Source organism: Vipera berus, assembly GCF_964194415.1.
Source record: "Vipera berus genome assembly, chromosome: 6".
NCBI lineage: Eukaryota > Metazoa > Chordata > Lepidosauria > Squamata > Viperidae > Vipera > Vipera berus.
In genome coordinates, this window is record NC_138208.1 from 86,783,056 (window position 1) to 86,805,117 (window position 22,062).

General features: G+C 42.2%; 2 protein-coding genes across 2 annotated transcripts in view; one reads left to right on the forward strand and one right to left on the reverse strand.

Moving 5' to 3' along the window:
- ITIH5 (inter-alpha-trypsin inhibitor heavy chain 5) overlaps nt 1-11,865 on the forward strand; it is a 43,237-nt gene extending 31,372 nt beyond the window's left edge. Inside the window, exons 11-14 of the mRNA XM_081330771.1 lie at nt 4,598-4,651; nt 5,228-5,344; nt 6,420-6,797; nt 10,144-11,865. Of these exons, the coding sequence (XP_081186897.1) occupies nt 4,598-4,651; nt 5,228-5,344; nt 6,420-6,797; nt 10,144-10,442 (848 nt within the window). The 3' untranslated portion in view covers nt 10,443-11,865. The remainder of the gene's footprint in view (nt 1-4,597; nt 4,652-5,227; nt 5,345-6,419; nt 6,798-10,143) is intronic.
- A 4,037-nt stretch (nt 11,866-15,902) lies between these two features.
- The window catches only part of LOC308670405 (store-operated calcium entry regulator STIMATE-like), a gene marked incomplete at its 3' end in the record, with an annotated part of 44,383 nt that continues 38,223 nt past the window's right edge, over nt 15,903-22,062 (reverse strand). Inside the window, exons 7-8 of the mRNA XM_081331907.1 lie at nt 19,133-19,246; nt 15,903-16,010 (exon numbers count right to left, since the gene is read on the reverse strand). Coding sequence (XP_081188033.1) covers nt 15,903-16,010; nt 19,133-19,246 — 222 coding nt within the window. The remainder of the gene's footprint in view (nt 16,011-19,132; nt 19,247-22,062) is intronic.

A 22,062-nucleotide genomic window follows, 5' to 3' on the forward strand; every position in this document is an offset into this window, starting at 1 on the left:
CCTGACACCGCTTTGGCTCAAACAATAGTCACCCACAAGGGAGCATTCAAAATTAACCGCCTTCAATTCGGCATCTCTGCAGCCCCGGGAATCTTCCAGGAAATCATGGAGAAAACACTTAAGGGAATTCCCGGGGTCTGCCCATATTTTGACGACGTCCTAATTGCAGGGGAATCAGAAAATGACCTAGCGGACAAACTAACTAAGGTACTCCTAAGGTTCAGGAAGGCCGGTCTCAAATTAAAAAGAGACAAATGCTCCATCGGGGTGCCCTCAACAGAGTTCTTAGGTTTTAAAATAGACGCTAAGGGAATTCACCCCACGGACACAAAAATTAAAGCTATCAAAACAGCACCGACCCCCAAAAACAAACAAGAACTTCAGGCTTTCTTAGGGTTAGTCAACTTTTACCACACCTTCCTACCGCATAAAGCCTCCATTGCAGAACCCTTACATAGATTATTAGACAAGGGCAAACCTTGGACGTGGACCCCTGAGCATGATAAAAGTTTTAACCTCCTAAAAAACTTACTCTCCAGCAGCACAACGGTAGCCCTGTTTAACGATCAGCTGCCCTTATGTCTCGCCTGCGATGCCTCCCCGTACGGCATCGGAGCGGTCCTAAGCCATTTAACTAAAGAAGGAATACAGACCCCTGTAGCGTTCTATTCGAGAACGCTGTCAAAACCTGAGCGGAATTACGCTCAAATCGATAAAGAGGCTCTAGCTATAGTGGCCAGCGTAAAAAAATTTCATGATTACCTGTATGGTCGACCATTTACTATTTACACTGACCATAAGCCCCTATTAGGACTCTTTACAGTAAACAGGCTAACACCACAAATATTATCTCCCCGCATCCTGAGATGGTCTACATTTCTATCAGCCTATTCATACAAACTAGAATACAGGCCAGGGAAAACCATGGGCCATGCAGACGGCCTGAGCAGACTGCCGCAGCCAATTGTTGACCCAGACCCAGCACCAGCTGGAAGGATACTGGCTATCTCAGAACTGCCAGAATGCCCCTTAACTGTCAAAGATATCTCCGCAGCTACCGCGGGAGACAAAATCCTAGGCAGAGTCCTAGGCTATGTCACTACGGGCTGGCAATATGCACCCCAGGAACCACAATTCCAACCTTACTTCTTAAAACAAAAGGAATTATCCACCCATCAGGGATGTCTCTTATGGGGCTGCAGAGTAATCATCCCTGACAAACACAGGCTTAAGGTGCTAGATAGCCTCCACGAAGGGCACCCGGGCACCGTCAAAATGAAGGCTCTGGCCAGGAGCTATGTGTGGTGGCCGGGTATAGACAAACACATTGAGGCACACGTAGCTGGCTGCTATTCCTGCCAGCTGGTTAGAGCAGCTCAGCCACAGGCGCCCGTACATAGATGGGAAACGACAAAGTCACCTTGGTCCCGCATTCATATAGATTATGCAGGTCCGTTCCAGGGACAATCATTCCTAATTGTCGTAGACAGCTTTTCAAAATGGCTCGAAGTGGCGCCGGTAGCCAATACAACCTCCTCGGCCACTATACAAGTTTTAAGGGGATTATTCGCCACTCACGGCCTCCCTGATGTTATAGTTTCCGATAACGGGCCCCAATTTACCTCCTACGAATTCCAGAGTTTCACAACGGCGAACTCTATTAGGCACACCACCTCGGCTCCCTTTCACCCATCATCGAACGGCTTGGCAGAGGTGATGGTAAAATCAACCAAGGAGGCCCTGCGCAAGATCATCTCCGGCAACTGGCACCAACGACTGGCACAATTTCTTCTCTCCCAACACACCACGCCTTGCACAACTACCGGAAAGTCCCCAGCAGAGCTTCGCTGGGGCAAAAGATTGACCACCAGACTGGACCGTCTCCACCCAGACAGATCCCCTCCAGACCCAGACCTACCCCTCCATCATAGAACTCTCACCACTGGGCAAGCTGTCTGGGCGAGAAACTACGGGGGAGGAAACAAATGGACACAAGGGGTGGTCATCGAACAAACAGGCCCTTTGTCTTACATCATTGACATCGGACAAAATATACACATCCGCAGACACATAGACCAACTACGCCAACGCAGTCCTCAAACTATAGGGGGAAGGGGTGACGACGAAATACCGACAGAAGCACCGGCGCAAAGACTGGCACGCCAAAACTCCCCTGACCGGAACATACCATTTCAACACCCCACTCCAATCAACGCAGATCCAGCAGAGCCAAACCCCCCACCCCCGGAGCCAACCCAAGAAGCACCAAGAGAACCAGAACATACTACCGAGACTACCCCCCGGCGCTCCGAGAGATTAAAGAAACCTCCCACATACCTGAAAGACTACGAATGGGGAAACCCAAAAAAGAAACAGTTGGGGTAAATTCAACTCAATCAGAGGGAGGGGGAAGGGGTGTTGTGTATTTACTAATTGTTATTATAGTGAGTTAAACAGAAGTTACAAGGGCTGAGGTAAAACCGCGGCAGCTTTTGACAGCTGTCAAAAGCTGCCGGGCGAAACCGCGCAAGCGCCAACAATTGACAGTTCAACACGCGCTACAGATGACAGCTCCGAGCTGTCAAAACCGGACGGCTCCGATTGGCGGAGACTACGGCGCGGGATCAGACTCACCCCTGATTGGTCAAGCCGCCGGCAGCTGTCAGTATAAATAGATGTCTTGTTCCCTTGTTCTTTGCCTGGTTCCGAATAAAAGTTAAACTGTTAACTTGCTGTCTCGCCTGCTTCTTGAGTAAAGCACAAAAGGGAAGAAATTTGTGATTATCTCAATGCCTCTTCATGTAACACCCTCTCCAGCCACCCCCACCCCCCCCCACTCCCTTGCAGGGCTCTGGAAGACAAATATTTCCCTCCAAAATGAGTCAAGATTGCAGGTGGCAGGCCAAGTGTTCTAAAATGTGTCTTTCATGATCTTTGCTGCTGATTTTCAGACACAAATGAGTTGCTTACCGGTAATCCTCAACTTACAACAGTTTATTTAGAGACCGCAATGACACTGAAAAAAGTGCTTATGATCGTTTTTCACACTAATAACCGTTGCAGTCTCCCCGTGGTCCAGGGATCAAAATTTGGGTGCTCGGCCACTGGCTCATATTTAAGACGGTCGCAGTGTCCCAGGGTCACGCGATCCCCTTCTGACAAGCAAAGTCAATGAGGGAGCCAGATTCACTTAACAACCGTATTACTAACTTAATCACTGCAGAGATTCATTTAATAACAGTGGCAAGAAAGGTCGTAAAGGGCAAAACTCACTTAACAAACGTCTCGTTTAGCAACAGAAATTTTGGGCTCAATTGTGGTTGTAAACTGAGCGCTACCTGCATACTGGCCACATGGCACTACTCAAACTCTAAAGCAGCGATCAGCGACTTGACCCATGAACCAGATGTGGTCCACAACCACTTGAGTGATTAGGGACTAAGAATTTGGATTCTTGAGTTCTGGGAAAAGGTTAAGAGATGAAATATCCGTCTTAAACCTTACAAACTAACTGCTGATCATCCCTGAGCTCTCAAAAGCAGGGTAATTTTCTCTTTTTGAGGAATTAAAAGGCGAAACACTATGAGCCTCTGCTTCTTAAACGTCTACTCCAGTCCCAAAATAGAAGCTGGGATATCTTTGTTGTGGTCATTAACCAAAAGAAGAGAATTGGTATTCAAATATTGAAACACAAATTGACAATATCAGGATAATTAGGTAAAGTACATACAGGCTGAGCTGAGCTTGTCGATCAGAAGGTCGGCAGTTTGGCGGGTCGAATCCCAAGTGCCGCGTAACAGAGTGAGTGCCTGTTACTCGTCCCAGCTTCTGCCAACCTAGCAGTTCGAAAGCACGTAAAAATGCAAGTAGAAAAATAGGGACCACTCCGGTGGGAAGGTAACAGCGTTCCGTGCGCCTTTGGCGTCTAGTCATGCCGGCCACATGACCACAGAGACGTCCTCGGACAAGCGCTGGCTCTTCGGCCTTGAAACGGAGATGAGCACCGGCCCCTAGAGTCGGAAACGACTAGCACGCATGTGCAGGGGAACCTTTACCTTTACCTTTACCCTTACCTTTACATACAGGCAGTCGTTGACTTACAACCATTTTTTGAATGGCTGTTCAAAGTTACAACAGTGCTGAAAAAGTGACATGACCAGTCCTTATACGTACAATTGTTGCAGTGTCCCTAAGTCACAGGATCAAAAATTGGGCAACTGGAAGCATTTAAGATGGTCACAGCATCCCAGAGTCATGAAATTGCCAGCTACAACCTTCCCAGCCGACTTCTGACAAGCAAAGTCGAGGGGGGGAATTGGATTCACTTAACAACTATGGCAAAAAAAGTTGTCAGATCAGGTGCAGTTATGTGTTGACTCATTTAATGACCGCATTGCTCGGCGACGGAAGTTCCCCAGTCCCAATTGTGGTCTTACGTCGAGGACTATCTGTATAGACACAGTGGCAAATAAGTTGTTTAACATGTAAACCAGCCATGGTTCTTCTCTGGGGGAGGCATAGTAGTACTTTGTCCTGGGCTGGGCTGTGCGTGTTATGTGTTGTTTTGTGTAATCTCATTTCCCCCCTTTCGTTTCAGGCTCTATTCCTGAAAAATCAGAGGAGCCAACAATTAATGTAACTAGAACTTCAGGTAGGTGGTCCACCATTTAACAAAAATACAAGGCTTTGGCTGCGTTCGGTCTTCTAAGTTTGCCAAGCAAGACTTTTCTTTTCTTTTTTCTTTTCTCCTTTCTTCATCCCTCTCTCCCTTCTTCCTTTCCTTCTTCCCTTTTTTCCTTCCTTCCTTCCTTCCTCTTTCTCTTTCTTTCTTTCTTTCTTTCTTTCTTTCTTTCTTTCTTTCTTTCTTTCTTTCTTTCTTTTTTCTTTCTTTCTTTCCTTCCTTCCTTCCTTCCTTCCTTCCTTCCTTCCTTCCTTCCTTCCTTCCTTCCTTCCTTCCTTCTTTCTTTCTTTCTTTCTTTCTTTCTTTCTTTCTTTCTTTCTTTCTTTCTTTCTTTCTTTCTTTCTTTCTTTCTTTCCTCTCTTTCTTTCTTTCCTCTCTTTCTTTCTTTCTTTCTTTCTTTCTTTCTTTCTTGACCCTTCTCCAGGCCTAAAACAAGTTCAGGACCATCCACATGAAGGAACTGAAATGCTGAATAGTGGCTTGTAGGAATATTAACATTTCCCTTCCTGTTTCTTGTTTTTTTGTTTTGTTTTATTGTCTCTCCAGCGGACGGTGACCCTCATTTTGTCATTGACTTGCCGCGGAGCAAGATGACGATCTGCTTCAACATTGATGGGCAACCCGGAGATATCCTTAGATTAGTTTCGGATCACAAGTACTCAGGCAAGGGAACCACGAAGCTGGGGGTATTAACTTATTCCGTCAACAGAGTTGGGGGAAGCTTGGCCTGGCCGGAAGGGGTGGATGGAAAGGAAACACTGATGAATTTCCACCTCCAAATCCGTTCATGGGACAGGAAAAGGTTTAGAGTCAACTTGGGACAATTTCAAACAAGGAAGCAAATATTAATGGCGTTTCCTCTGCTGTTGGTTTTAATACCCACAATTAATGCCCAACTCTGACAAGAACAATACGCTGTTTCTGGGAGGCAACAGTTGTCGCATCAAAAATAGGAAATTGCTAAAGATCCGTTGGAATCACATAACAAGCTGGACTAAACTGAAGTGCACTGTTTGTGATCCAGTGGGTCGTGGGAACTCAGCCACCGTCTTACCACCTCCTGGGAAACAGATCGTCCCAGTCTACCCCATTATGATACAATTTGTGGCTCTTTTCTTTGCACGTTAAGAAAAATACAACTCTGTACCATACTGAGATTTACTGCATGCAAACAGGGGAACAATAGCAACAGGTTATGTATAAAGATGCTGGCCCAGAGTCATCCAGCTTGCTTGCATGACTAAGGTGGTTCTAGAACTCACAGTGTCCTGGTGAGTGACCCATGGTCACCCAGCTGGCTTTCAGGGCTAAGGCGGGACTACAACTCTCGGTCTTCTGCTGATTGGCCCATGGTCACCCAGCTGGCTTTCAGGGCTAAGGTGGGACTACAACTCTCGGTCTTCTGCTGATTGGCCCATGGTCACCCAGCTGGCTTTCAGGGCTAAGGCGGGACTAGAACTCACCAACTCCTGGTGATTGGCCCAAAGTCACTCAATTGGCTTTCATGCCTAAGGCGGAAGTAGAACTCATCATCTCCTGGTGATTGGCCCAAAGTCACTCAATTGGCTTTCATGCCTAAGGCGGAAGTAGAACTCATCATCTCCTGGTGATTGGCCCAAAGTCACTCAATTGGCTTTCATGCCTAAGGCAGGACTTGAACTCACAGTCTTTTTTTTTCTAGCCTGGTGCCTTAACCACTAAATCAAACTCTCTCTTTATCCATTTTCTTGTCCCCTAGGAGTGACTGTCAATGGTGAACTAATCGGGGCACCTGCCCCACGGAACGGTCATAAGAAACAGCGGACGTACTTCAAGAGCATCACGATTCTCAGCAACAAACCGGAAAGATCCTACCTAGAAATTTCACCCACCAAGGTCATCTTGGATGATGAGAGGAGACTGGTCTTTCCCTGTGACCGCAACGCCGTGGTAGTGGGCAAGAATTTCCAAGTCTCCATCGTGGCCCATGCCAACATCACCGTGGTCCTACGAGAGTCCATCAGTTTTGTCATTCTGATCCACCACTACAAGAACCCTGCCCGGTATCAGAAGAATCACTTGGGTTTCTACATCTCTAACGGTCAAGGACTTTCAACAGGTTCCCATGGGCTGATAGGTAAGGGAGAGATGTGTTGGTTTCTGAGGTGGTGTGCAGAAAGACATACAGTATGACTTCCATTTGGATTCCGAAAAAGAATAGAATAGAATAGAATAGAATAGAATAGAATAGAATAGAATAGAATAGAATAGAATAGAATAGAATAGAATAGAATAGAATAGAATAGAATAGAATAGAATAGAATAGAATAGAATAGAATAGAATAGAATAGAATAGAATAGAATAGAAAATATAGAATGGAATGGAATGGAATGGAATAGAATAGAAAATATGGAATGGAATGGAATGGAATGGAATGGAATAGAATAGAATAGAATAGAATTGAAAATATAGAATAGAATAGAATAGAATAGAATAGAATAGAATAGAATAGAATAGAATAGAATAGAATAGAATAGAATAGAATAGAAAATATAGAATGGAATGGAATGGAATGGAATAGAATAGAATAGAATAGAATAGAATAGAATAGAATAGAATAGAATAGAATAGAATAGAATAGAATAGAATAGAATAGAATAGAATAGAATAGAATAGAATAGAATAGAATAGAATATATGGAATGGAATGGAATGGAATGGAATGGAATGGAATGGAATGGAATAGAATAGAATAGAATAGAATAGAATAGAATAGAATAGAATAGAATAGAATAGAATAGAATAGAATAGAATAGAATAGAAAATATGGAATAGAATAGAATAGAAAAGAATAGAATAGAATAGAATAGAATAGAATAGAATAGAATAGAATAGAATAGAATAGAATAGAATAGAATAGAATAGAATAGAATAGAATAGAATAGAATAGAAAATATGGAATGGAATGGAATGGAATGGAATGGAATGGAATGGAATGGAATGGAATAGAATAGAATAGAATGGAATGGAATGGAATGGAATGGAATGGAATGGAATGGAATGGAATAGAATAGAATAGAATAGAATAGAATAGAATAGAATAGAATAGAATAGAATAGAATAGAATATATGGAATGGAATAGAATGGAATGGAACAGAACAGAACAGAATAGAATAGAAAATATGGAATGGAATGGAATGGAATGGAATGGAATGGAATGGAATAGAATAGAATAGAATAGAATAGAATAGAATAGAATAGAATAGAATAGAATAGAATAGAATAGAATAGAATAGAATAGAATAGAATAGAATAGAATATATGGAATGGAATAGAATGGAATGGAACAGAACAGAACAGAACAGAATAGAATAGAAAATATGGAATGGAATGGAATGGAATGGAATAGAATAGAATAGAAAATATGGAATGGAATGGAATGGAATGGAATGGAATAGAATAGAATAGAATAGAATAGAATAGAATAGAATAGAATAGAATAGAATAGAATAGAATAGAATAGAATAGAATAGAATAGAATAGAATAGAATAGAAAATATGGAATGGAATGGAATGGAATGGAATGGAATGGAATAGAATAGAATAGAATAGAATAGAATAGAATAGAATAGAATAGAATAGAATAGAATAGAATAGAATAGAATAGAATAGAATAGAATAGAATAGAATAGAATAGATGCAATGGAGAATAGAATAGAATAGAATAGAATAGAATAGAATAGAATAGAATAGAATAGAATAGAATAGAATAGAATAGAATAGAATAGAATAGATGCAATGGAGAATAGAATAGAATAGATGCAATGGAGAATAGAATAGAATAGAATAGAATAGAATAGAATAGAATAGAATAGAATAGAATAGAATAGAATAGAATAGAATAGAATAGAATCTGGAAGGGACCTTGGAGGTCTTCTAGACCAGCCCCCTGCTCAAACAGGATAACCTATACCATATCAGACAAGTCGCAGTCCTGAGTACCTGCAATTTGACTGTCTAGGAAGGGCTGCCATAGAACACAAGGATCTGTAGGGTCTTAATACGGCTAGTCCTTGATTTATAACAGTTCATTTAGTGAAAGTTTGAAGTTACAACGGCACCGAAATAAAGTGACTTATGACCATTTTTCTCCTTAGGACTGTTGCAGCATCTCCTTGGTCACGTGATCAAAATTCAGATGCTTGGTAATTGGCTCATATGGGTCATCCTCGAGTTACAGCAGTTCATTTAGTGAATGTTCAAAGTTACAACGGCACTGAAAAAAGTGACTTACGACCGTTTTTCACACTTACGTCTGTTGCAGCATCCCCATGGTCAGGTGATCAAAATTCAGACACTTATGGCTTGTATTAACGGCGGTTGCAGCATCCTGGGGGTCATCCGATCTCTTTTTGCGACCTTCTGGCAAGCAAAGTCAGTGGGGAAGCCAGATTCACTTAACAATTGTGTTATTAACTTAACAAGGGAAATGATTCACTTAACAACTGGGGCAAGAAAGGTCGTAAAATGGGGCAAAATTCACTTAACAACTGTCTTGCTTAGCAACAGAAATTATGGGCTCAATTGTGGTCATAAGTCGAGGACTAACTGCCATAAATGTGAGGACTGGTATTACTAACTTAACAACGGTAGGGATTCGCCTCACAGCTGTGGCAAGAGAGGTCGTAAAATGGGGCAAAACTCACATAACAACTGTCTTGCTTACCAAGAGAAATTTTGGGCTCCATTGTGGTCGTAAGTCAAGGACTTCCTGTCGAGCCGATTTAAATGGTCTATTCAATGGTCTATTCTGAATGGAGTTCTAGCTGTCTTCTGGAAGAGAAATCCACAATGGGGACCAGAATTTTTCGGTTGCTAAGGAAGCGGATGGTTAAAGGAATGGTGCCCGAGTTTATGACGCTTTTTTGCCACGGTTGTTAAGTGAATCAGTGCAGTTGTGATGTGAATAATGTGTTCTTAAGCAAATCTGGTCTCCTCCCTTGACTTGGCTTGTCAGCAACCAACTAGGAGGGCCGCAAATGATGAGCACAGTAGCCTGAGATGCTGTCACATGATCAGAATTTGGGTGTTTGGCCACCAGCATGTTTCTGCAACCATTGTAGCATCCCAGGGTCACATAGTCGCCATTTTGCAATCTTCCCAGCCAGTTTCCGACAAGTAAAGTCACTGGAGGAAGCCACTTTCTCTTAACAACCAGGTGGTTCACTTAACAACTCAGTGAGTCGCTTAACAACGTAAAAGATCATACAACTGTACAAGACTCACTTAACTATCCCCTTGCTTAGCCACAGAAATTCTGGATCCAGTTTGATCATAAGCTGAGAACGATCTGAAGTCACTTTTCTCAAAAATAAAAAAATAAAAAAATGCCTCTCACCCGTGTTGGTGGAAATTGCTCGCCCCATGCCTGTCTCATTAATTCACTTGCTCACAAATTCCATTTTTTCCCCCCCTATTGCAGGCCAGTTCTTGCACCAAGACGTTCAGCTGTTGAGTGAGCCATTCTCAGAAAAGTGTAGCCCGGACAACTGCCATGAAATAAAGTCTGGGGACTCGAACTCGGCGCACGCCCTAAAGTTGAAAGGGCGTTTGGTACCCGTCGTGTGGAAGCAGAGGAAGATCTACAATGGCAAACAGGAAGTGGACTGCTGGTTTGCCAAAAACAATGCAGAGAAACTAATTGACGGGGACTACAAAGACTACTTGGCCTCCCATCCCTTTGACACAGGGACTAGCACCGGGGTGGAAAACAGACTTTGAAAAGAGGAGACACTCCCTTGCTGTTCTCCGAGAAGAATTTGCTTGCTCTCAAGAGAACTTTTATGTTTTATCTAGGCTTTGTCATGCTGAAGGAACACACTTTAAAAGTACAGGTAGTTCTCGACTTATGACCACAACTGAGCCCGAAATTTCTGTTGTGCAATGAGACATTTGTTCAGTGAGTTCTGCTGCATTTTACAACCTTTCTTGCCACAGTTTTTAAGGGAATCACTGCAGTTATTAAGTTACTAACACGGTTATTAAGTGAATCCGGTTCTCCCATTGACTTTGCTTGTCAGGCTGTCGGGATAGAATAGAATAGAATAGAATAGAATAGAATAGAATAGAATAGAATAGAATAGAATAGAATAGAATAGAATAGAATAGAATAGAATAGAATAGAATAGAATAGAATAGAATAGAATAGAATAGAATAGAAAATATGGAATGGAACAGAATAGAAAAGAAAATATGGAATAGAATAGAATAGAATAGAATAGAATAGAATAGAATAGAATAGAATAGAATAGAATAGAATAGAATAGAATAGAATAGAATAGAATAGAATAGAATAGAATAGAATAGAATAGAATAGAATAGAATATATAGAATGGAATGGAATGGAATGGAATGGAATGGAATGGAATAGAATAGAATAGAATAGAATAGAATAGAATAGAATAGAATAGAATAGAATAGAATAGAATAGAATAGAATAGAATAGAATAGAATGTGCAAAAAAAAGTTCAATCAATCAATTTCAACTTCTTGCAAAGTTTGAATTGATTGAACCTTTTAGTCCCACCCAGTCTGCCGTTACCACCGCAGCCACGACCACCCAATGGGCCACGCCCACCTGGCACCCGATGATACATAAGTGGGTTTTGGGTTGCAGTTTGGGCACTCGATCTCTAAAAGGTTTGCCATCACTGGTCTAATGTATGATTATTATCTAGTTAAGAAAGTGTTCTTGAAAAATCACTCTTGAGTTGGAACAAGCAGATAGATGGAACAGCTTCATAAAAGATGCACACAACCATTTTTTATGTTTGTATTGCACTGTTTGTATAATGTGCGACTGAGTGGGCCTAGCACGTGGGAAATTTTGCTTGGAAATCAAATGGCAATTAAACAATGAAGCTATTTTAACTTCAGTGGAGACGGTCAAGAATGTAAATACTTCTTTGTTGTACTGTAAATACTGTTGTACTGTAAATTTGCTAAGCATAACCTGATAGCTTAACACTATCAGGTTAATGTTTCGATTCACACAACCTGCTAAAGTCAGTTAAAATTTTGTGACTTAGCCTGTAATGCAAACTCAGCAACACAGCGCCTATGTTGTATTGTAAGGCAGCAGCTGGATGGATATGGGGATCACACGTATTCACAAATTTTAGTTTGCAGAAAGTAACTGCCTTAATATAGGGGTAAAAAATTTAAAATATGGTGGTATCATAAAAATTATAATAAAAGGATTTCTTTTTATATTGATTAAATTCATGGAGTTTTCTCACCAGTAGGGAATGCATTTATCAACAGAGGATGCAGAAATAGCAAAAATGCAGAGATAATCAAAGATAATTTCCAATTGATAGTAGGCATTCACAAAAGAGTTGCATGTTATGAAAACATTTCTGCATAACTGAAGCCACCAACACATATGGGGTGAGCTGAATCTTTAATTAATGTTTTGGTCGCCACAATATAAAAAGATGTTGAGATTCTTGAATGGGTATGAAGAATGGTTGCATGAATTGAGTATGTCTAAATTAATGAAGAGAAGGATGAGGGGTGACATGATAGCAGAGTTCCAATATCTCAAGGGCTGCCCCAAAGAAGAGGGGGTCAAGCTATTCTCCAAAGCCCCTGAAGGCAGGACAAGAAGCAATGGATGGAAACTAACCAAAGAGAGAAGCAACCTGGAACTAAGGAGAAATTTCCTGACAGAACAATTAACCAGTGGAACAACCTGCCTCCAGAAGCGGTGAAAGCTCCAACACTGGAAGTTTTTAAGAAGAGACTGGACAGCCATTTGTCTGAAATGATATAGGGTTTCCTGCCTGAGCAGGGGGTTGGACTAGATGACCTCCAAGGTCCCTCCCAACTCTGTTATTTTGTTGACCTGTTAATCTCTGTTTATATCTTAAAAGCGAGTTAACCTGGATCTACATGCTGTGTTTAGCATCTAATAACCCTATGGTACCACTTAGAATAGGGTCATATGATCTCACAACTCTAACACAAATTTTCTCAGTTAATCACTTCCAAAGTGGGCTGCTAAATTTCCTTTATTTGTTATTACATTGGAAAGAATCTGAATTTTTGCAAACATATCCAAGATTCTCATAAATGCACAATATATATCAGCATTCTAGATGCTTGTGCACTTAGGCTATAAGCAGAACCAAATCAGCTTCACTCCAGCTGATCCATTCTTTTTCCATTCAACAGGCACATTTGTTTGAAATGTGTCAAAAGTCTCTAATTCAATGTCTGCCAGACCAATGTTTCTCAACTTTAGCAACTTTAATATGGGTGGACTTCAACTCCCAGAATCCCTCAGCCAGCATTGTTTGCTTTTTTTTCTAGAATCAGTGTCAGGAAAAAAATAGAAAACTTCTGGAAGAAATTCAAATGATTCACTTTTACTGGGCTTTGGGGTCTTAACCTAATGGGGTGGGGGGAATGAGATGTTATTATATATTACCAGATGAATAGAAAGGAATGAAATGGAATGGAATACAGAATGGAATGGAATACAGAATGGAATGGAATAGAATACAGGATAGGATAGGATAGGATAGGATAGGATAGGATAGGATAGGATAGGATAGGATAGGATAGGATAGGATAGGATAGGATAGGATAGGAATGGAATGGAACGGAACGGAACAGAATAGAATCGAGAATGGAATGGAATATGAAATGGAATGGAATAGAATACAGGATAGACTAGAATGGAATGGAATGGAATGGAATACAGAATGGAATAGAATACAGAATGGAATGGAACAGAATATGGAATGGAATGGAAAGTATGGAATGGAATGGAATGGAATAGAATACAGAATAGAATACAGAGTGGAGTGGAGTGGAGTAGAGTAGAGTAGAGTAGAGTAGAGTAGAGTAGAGTAGAGTAGAGTAGAGTAGAGCAGAGCAGAGCAGAGCAGAGTAGAGTAGAGTAGAGTAGAGTAGAATCAGGGCTTTTTTTGTCACAGAACGCTCAGAACGGAGTTCCGGCACCTTTTTTGGATGGAACCTTGTAGGGAAGGCAAGGCGGGTTGTATGACATGTGTGAGTTCCGGCACCTTTTTCTTTTACAAAAAAAGCACTGAGTAGAATAGTTCCATCATGGCCACCATCTTGACTTTTTTGACCACTCCAGAAATGCTTCAACTGCGAGCAAATAAAATAGAAAGCAGAATGGAACAGCAGCCAAATAAATCGTGTCACGAAGAATAGAGACAAATATTTGAAAAGCGCAGAAAGAATTTTAAGTCTGCCACTCCCTTGCTGCTCTCTTTAGAAAAACAAACAGTTAATGTATTTTTTAAAAAATAATTTATGTCTAGGCTTCCTGTTTAAACTAAAACACACACACACACACACAAAGCAATTTAGCTCAGAGATCAAACAAAATCTTGCTAAGCAAACAATTGGCAATGAGGTGAAAGAGATGCTAATTTAAACAACAGCCGTTTTCCATGGCCAAAGAATGAGCTGAGAACCCCCACAAAGAGCAGCTGAGGGTTCAAGAAAGGTAACCTACAGCACGTGTCAATTAAAAGAGCTCCCGGTGTTAAGTGGGCCAACTCACACAGTAATGTTTAAGGTCCGCCCTTTAAAAGCCAAAATGCACACTGCAGGGAAGGATCACTTTGTAAAATGTTTTGCCTCTTCTTTCTATTCATTACAGAGGCTGAGAAAGAGAACTTATTAAAAAGCATACAAGCCTGGGTTTTGTTACTGTGGGAAGTCAGCCGCCCCCCCCCCCCAGAGAAGGAAATATTAAAAGGGCAGAATATATTTCCCTAAAGGATTTTAAAAGCAGGAACCAACCCCGTCCCCAAGTCTCTCTGTCCCAAATGGAAACCAAGTCTGCAGAATTGGAGATGTGATCATCTTTGTCAGAAAGACTGGAATCAGGAAACTGGGATTAGGAAGAAAGATCCCTAGAATCAACACCAAAAATCTAAGAGTCATCAGCCACAGCCAGAGGGAAGCAGGATATGACCCATGGGACATAATAGGATTAACCCACCACCATCTGAATACCAAAAAGGCACACTCAGACTCAAGTCAAAAGTTCATGCCAGAAGAACAACTCCAAACAAAAGGCTCCAGAGGGTATAAAAACCCACTCTCTACATGTGCTCGCTCTTTTTTCTTCCAGAGCCATCTTCCTGTCTGGCTCTCCTCTTCAATAAACTGCAACCTTCTTTCTAAAGCAGTTGCCATGTTTTTTATTTCCAGCTTGGACTGAACCATGATGAAGACTTTTCCTTCAACGTTACTTCCCTTGGAAATTATAAAGTGACCCCAAATCCCATTTTACAACGGACGGCTCAGCTGCTCAAACTTAGCCCAGTGTTTCTCAAGCTGAGCAATTTTAAGAGGGTTGGGTTTGAACTCCCAGAATTCCCCAGCAAGCATGTGTAGACTTCAGCTCCCAGAATTCCCCTGGCAGTATTCTCATAGCTTAAGAATACCACCCAAGCACGCAAGCAGCCCGAGCTTCCATTTTGTTGAAAGCAGAGCTCAGAGCACACACAGCAATACCTCCCATAGCCGTTTGAATATGAAACATTTATTATTCTTACAAAAGAGTAGTGGAAAAAAAAGTGAGTCAATCAGGCCAGACAGCAAGGCTTTTTAAATACCGTCTTTGTAACCAGATGCTATTTACAAGTGGTTTGTGCTTTTGTGAGTCCTTCAGGTTTCCACAAGGCAAATTCATCTTGATTCTCATTATTTATTTGTTTGTTTGTTTGTTTTTAAAAAGTGCTGAGATGCAAAATCAAGCTAAAAACTATAACCAACTGGCCAGCCAGAATAAACAGTTCATCAGGAATCAGCAGGACAATATGCAACCAAACCTCACAATTTTAAGTCCCTTAAATAACCCAGCAACATATTCCCCCCACCCAAAAAAAGGAATTTCAAATGCAACAGGCCACAGGTACAAAACACCTTAGGATATTTTAGTGCCAAGTCTTTAAACTTGGCCCTTTTATGACCTGTGGACTTCAGCTCCCAGAATTCCTCAGCCAGGCACACGTGCCTGGCTGAGGAATTCTGGGAGTTGAAGTCCACAAGTCATAAAAGGGCCAAGTTTGAAGACCCCTGGTTTAATGGGTTGTGATTTATAATTTCTCATTTCCAGTGTGGTCTCTAAAATGAAGATCCTTTTTTTAAAAAAAAAATTTGGGGTTCAGCTTGGAATGATTAAAGGGCCGCTCAATAATCTCTGTCTTTTAAGCTAGGGCTCCGGCTTTGAGGAGGAGATGCTAAGAGATCTACGTCGCTTCTGGAACTGTCGAAATCCAAAGTGGGGCAAAGGAGGACCTGTGAAGGAAAGGGAGGAAAAGCATTCAAAAATTAATTTCATGGGCCATATTTTCTTATCCTTTGCCAATCAGAACTATCCATTGACAAATACGAGCAAACAGCAAAGAGGAAGCAGAACTCTTAAAGTCTCCTGACTCTTTAAGCTCAGGAAAGATAAACCCTGATGATAAAAGAGTTTTCCTGCTTAATTTGATTATAGGTTAGTCCCCAAATTATGACACTTGAGGCCAAATTTTCTGTTGCTAAGCAAGACAGTTGTTGAGTTTTGCCCCATTTTATGACCTTTCTTGCCACAGACGTTAAGTGAATCACTGCACTTAAGTTATTCACAAGGTTGTTAAATAATAATAATAATAATAATAATAATAATAATAATAATAATAATAATAATAATAATAATAATAATAATAATAATAATAATAATAATAATAATAATAATAATAATAGAAGAATCATTGAATCACAATGCTGGAAGGGACCTCGGAGGTCTTCTAGTCCTGCTCAAGGAACAGACCTTATATCAGTTTGGTCAAATGCTTGTCCAGTCTATTTTTTGAAAACCTCCAGTGACGGATCAGCCACAACTCCAGAAGGCAAGCTACACCAATGATGAATTGTTCTCACTGTCAGAAAATTTCCCCTTGCTTCTAGGATGGATTTCTATTTAACCAGCTTCCACCCATTACTTCTTATCCTGCTCTCTGTTACTTTGGGGAATAAGTCAATCCCCTCTTCTCTGTGACAGCTCCTCAAGTACTAGAAGATAATTCCCATGTCTCCCCGAATCCTTCTCTTCGAGAGGCTAGCTCAGGGGTAGGCAACCTTGGCTCTTTTATGACTCGTGGACTTCAACTCCCAGAATTCCTGTGTCAGCATGGGGAAATTATGGCCCCTTCATGACTCATGGACTTCAACTCCCAGAATTCCTGTGCCAGCATGGGGAGATTATGGCCCCTTCATGACTCGTGGACTTCAACTCCCAGAATTCCTGAGCCAGCATGGTTCAGCTTGGAAACCTCTCTCTTTCCCCTCAGCATGGCTGGCTCAGGAATTCTGGGAGTTGAAGTCCACGAGTCATAAAAGAGCCAAAGTTGCCTACCCCTGGGCTAGACATACCTATTTCCCTTAACTGCATCCAGTTTTGGCCACCACGTTAGAAAAAAGAGGTTGAGATTTTGGAAAAAGTGCGGAGGACAGCAACTAAGATGATTAAAGGCCTGGTGACTAAAACATATGAAGAACGGTTGCGGGAATTGGGTATGGCCAATCTAGAGATAAGAAGGACTGGAGATGTGTGTGTGTGTGTGCACGATAGCAGTATTCCAGTATCTGAAAGGCTGCCACAAGGAGGAGGGGGTCAATGTATTTTCCAAAGCACCAGAAGGCAAGACAAGATATGATGGATGGAAACTAATCAAAGAGAGAAACAGCCTGAAATTAAGGATAAACCTCCTACAATTAACCAGTGGAACAGCTTGCCTTCAGAAATTTTGCGTGCTGGACAGCCACTTGTCTGAAATGGTATAGGCCGGGCAGGGGTCTTCAAACTTGGCAATGTTAAGACAGCTGAGGAATTCTGGGAGCTGAAGTCCACAAGTCTTAAAGTGGCCATGTTTGAAGACCCCTGGTATAGGGTCTCCTGCTTGAGCAGGGGGCTGGACTCCAAGACCCCCAAGGTCCCTTCCAGCTCAATTCTGATTTGAATTCTCAACCATTTGTCATACAGTTTAGCCTTCAGACCCCTAATCTTCTTTGTTGGTCTTCTCTGTACACTTTCCAGATCTCAGCAGCTTTTTTGTATCGTGGTGACCGGAACAGCATTCAGTATTCCAAGTCTGGCCTCAACAGTACAGTATAAAATGGTATTATCACTTTTTGTAAAGTTGCGTGCTTCACAGAGAGGCGGACACAGAGCTGGGGTAACGATGAGTTTATTCATAACAGAACGAACTGGGGGAAACAGGGAAGCCTGGCGTCTATTTGTACCTGCCCAGGTGGATGGCATCCAATCAGTTCAAACCTGGGCTTCCCGCCAGTGCAGGTGACAATGGGTGTAGATCCTGGCTTCCCACCAGGCTGACCATGCCTGGGGCTGTCAACAGCTTAACTCATTAGGCTTATCCTGAGTGAGCAGTTATCGCCCGGAGCTGTCCAACCCCTCTGCTGATCTGCACCATCAGCCTCCTGCTGTGCTGTCCTTTGTGTATGCTGGGAGGCATACACTGCACTTTTTTCTAAAAAGACTGCACACGGAGGGACAGTCAGCTGCAACAACATAAACATTTTGAAGGATGTGGAGCCCCGCAAGGCTCTCTCTCTCCCTCTCTCTCCCTCTCTCTCCCTCTCTCTCCCTCTCTCTCTCTCTCTCTCTCTCCCTGTGTGTGTGTGTGTGTGTGTGTGTGTGAGAGAGAGAGAGAGAGAGAGAGAAGGCAGAGACAGCAACGATTAACTATCGCCCTTTGGCACAGACAGCACATGTGCAAATAGAGACGTCCAGATGTTGAGTACACAATCCCTCATGTGCATCAACAGAGAACAAAGGCTGGCTGGAAAAATAAGCCGGATTTTCCCCCTCCCCATTGAACCTAGAGGGTGCTCAGAGGATGTCCCCAATTGAGAAGGTGGATTTTTTGCTGAGTTTGGGGCTTTCTTGCTTATTATTGGCCACTTTCTGTGCCAAGCTCGGGGAGTGTGCGATGGTTTTTCCCTCTGTTCCATGAATGCGAACTTTGCACACGGCGATAACGGTCTGCGTCAAGTTCTCCATCGCTTAAACTGCATTTTCTGGAGTGGAAATATTTATAAGTGGTGTGTGTGTGTGTGTGTGTGACAGCAGCCCCTCCAGCTTGTTTTAAAACAGGGATTACTTTATCTCCAGTTAAAGGGGGAAGGGGGAAAGGAATGCTTGTGTACGTTCACACACGCGCACCAACACACCCACAGACACCACTGTGCTTCAGGCCGAGTCAAACAGCCTGTTCTCAAGTCCTTCGTTCGTTTCCTAAAATAGGCAAAGGAAAAGCGACGCTGTGGAAAGATGTTTCCACGGAGCCAACGTCCAAGGGACGCTTCGAAGCTCAGCTGGGCACCCAACCATTTTGTCCTGATTCCTCTCTTACCTGGACATCGTCGGCTTTCAGGGCTTCAGGATATTCTGCCACGCTGACTTCCAGATTTTCCTTCTCCTTGTGTTTCTTCATCATCAAGCTATCGACAACCCAGAACGTGACAGCCTTAAAAGGAAAAAAAGGAAAGAAAATGCTTGTACTGTACATGCAGACCAGTGCTTTTCAACCTTAGCAATTTTAATAATAATAATTAATAATAATAATAATAATAATAATAATAATAATAATAATAATGATGATGATGATGATGATGATGATGATGATGATGATGATGGAAGGGAACTTGGAGGTCATCTAGTCCAACCCCCTGCTCAGGCAGGAAACCCTTTACCATTTCAGACAAATGGATGCCCAGTCTCTTCTTAAAAACTTCCAGTGTTGGTGCATTCACCACTTCTGGAGGCAGGTTGTTCCACTGGTTAATTGTTCTCACTGTCAGGAAATTTCATCCTTAGTTCTAGGTTGCTTCTCTCCTTGATGAGTTTCCATCTGTTGCTTCTTGTCCTGCCTTTGGGCGCTTTGGGGAAGAGCTTGACTGCCTCTTCTTTGGGGCAGCCCCTGAGATATTGGAACACTGCTATCATGTCCCCCCTCGTCCTTCTCTTCATTAAACTACACATGCCCAATTCCTGCAACCGTTCTTCATATGTTTTAGCCTCCAGTCTCATAATCATCTTTGTTGCTCTTCTCTGCACTCTTTCCAGAGTCTCAACATTTTTTTTATACATCGTGGTGACCAAAACTGGATGCAGTATTCCAAGTGTGGCCTTACCAAGGCCTTGGAAAGTGGTATTAACACTTCACGTGGTCTTGATTCTATCCCTCTGTTAATGCAGCCTAGCACTGTGTTGGCTTTTTTAGTGATTGTCCACTAGGATTTCAAGATGCCTCTCACAGTTGCTACTATTGAGCCAGGTACCACCTATCCCAGGGGTAGGCAACCTCGGCTCTTTTATGACTCATGGACTTCAACTCCCAGAATTCCTGAGTCGGCTGACTCAGGAATTCTGGGAGTTGAAGTCCATGAGTCATAAAAGAGCTGAGGTTGCCTACCTCTGACCTATCCTATACCTGTACATTTGGTTTTTCTTGCCTAAATGTAGAACCTGACTTTTTTCACCACTGAATTTCATTTTGTTAGATAGTTTAAGATGGGTGGACTTCAATTCCCAGAATTCCCTAGCCAGCCGTGCTTTATGAAGCAAGACATAAAACTACAGGGAGTCCTTGATTTACAACAGCTTGTTTAGTGGCCATTCATTCATTCACGTTACCCCATTCTCGGGGTAACGTGATCCCCTGTTGGGACTTTCTGACAAGTCAATGGGGAAGCCAGATTCACTTAACAACCGTGTTACTAGCCTAACAACTGCAGTGTTTCACTCAATAACAGTGGCAGGAAAGGTCGTAAAATGAGGCAACAGTCCTTTAACAGCTATCTTGCTCAGCAAAGGAAATTTTGGAGTCCGTTGTGGTTGTAATTTTATAAAGAGACAAAAATATAAATGAACGGTGCCAAACCCATCTCTATATTTCACATACAGTTATAATAGTTGTGATCACTGATTCTCTTAATGGCGTTGCTTTCATTCCGGTGGGTTAGCAAGATTTGGCCTTTTGGTAGCTTTTACATTATGTATAACCTGAGAGTAGCTACCACCTGCCTATTGTAATGTTAGGTTCCCTGTTCTTCCTATGCTGTTATGCTTGTTTGCTTTGTTCCTATGCTTGTTTGTTTTGTTCTAACTCAGGGGTCTTCAAACCTGGCCCTTTTATGACTTGTGGACTTCAACTGCATGTGTGCCTGGCTGAGGAATTCTGGGAGTTGAAGTCCACAAGTCATAAAAGGGCCAAGTTTGAAGACCCCTGTTCTAACTAGTGTAGCATCTGATTAACATCTGTTTTAATGTAATTTGGGTCTTGACAGAACAAGCTAGGCTAGGTTGTTGGCTTTCTGTTATTTGACTAATAAACTTGTCAATTTCCTGCCCAATAGCCAGACATAATTGTATACAGTACTGCTGGATGAGGGGGTGGAGTCATTAATGTTTATTCAGGAACATCACTATTGCTTTCAAAATCTTGCAAGCATGCCTGACTGGGCAGTTCTGGAAGTTGAAGTCCACACATGCTGGCTGGGTAATTCTGGGAATTGAAACATGTCTTAAAAGTCCCCAAGATTGAGAAACCCTGCTTTAGACAATTTCTGACAACCTGTTTCACCCACCTGTCCCATACCAATTTGGGTTAATGGTTAAGGGACCAGGATTTAGGCATAAAAGCTGTGGGTGACTTTGAGCCAATCACCAGGAGACGGTGAGTTCTAGTTCCACTTTAGACATGAAAGCTGGCTGGGTGAGTCTGGGCCAATCACCAAGAGATGGCGAGTTCTAGTCTTGCCTTAACCATGAAAGCTGGCTGGGTGACTTTAGGCCAATCACCAGGAGATGGTGAATTCTAGTCCTGCCTTAACCATGAAAGCCGGCTGGGTGAGTCTGGGGCAATCACCAAGAGATGGTGAGTTCTAGTCTTGCCTTAACAATGAAAGCCGCCTGGATGACTTTGGGCCAATCACCAGGAGACGGTGAGTTCTAGATCTGCCTTAAGCATGAAAGCCAGCTGGGTGACTTTTAGCCAGTCCCTCTCTCTCAATCCAGCCCACTTCACATACAGTAGTCATTGTCGTTGTGAGGAAAACAGCTGTGCTGGATATGTTCGCCAACTTCAGTTATTTGTAAAATGAATAAAGACAGGAAACAAATAAAGAAAAAATAAATAAATTAAAATAACGTTCTGTTTCTGCTAGGATAATTGTCTTCCCCGTTATGTTTGCCGCCTGGACTGATTTTTTTGTCCCTTCCTGTTTTCAATCCGTACACGGTGCAGAATTGCTGCTGAACTGAATGGCCGTATGCATCTAA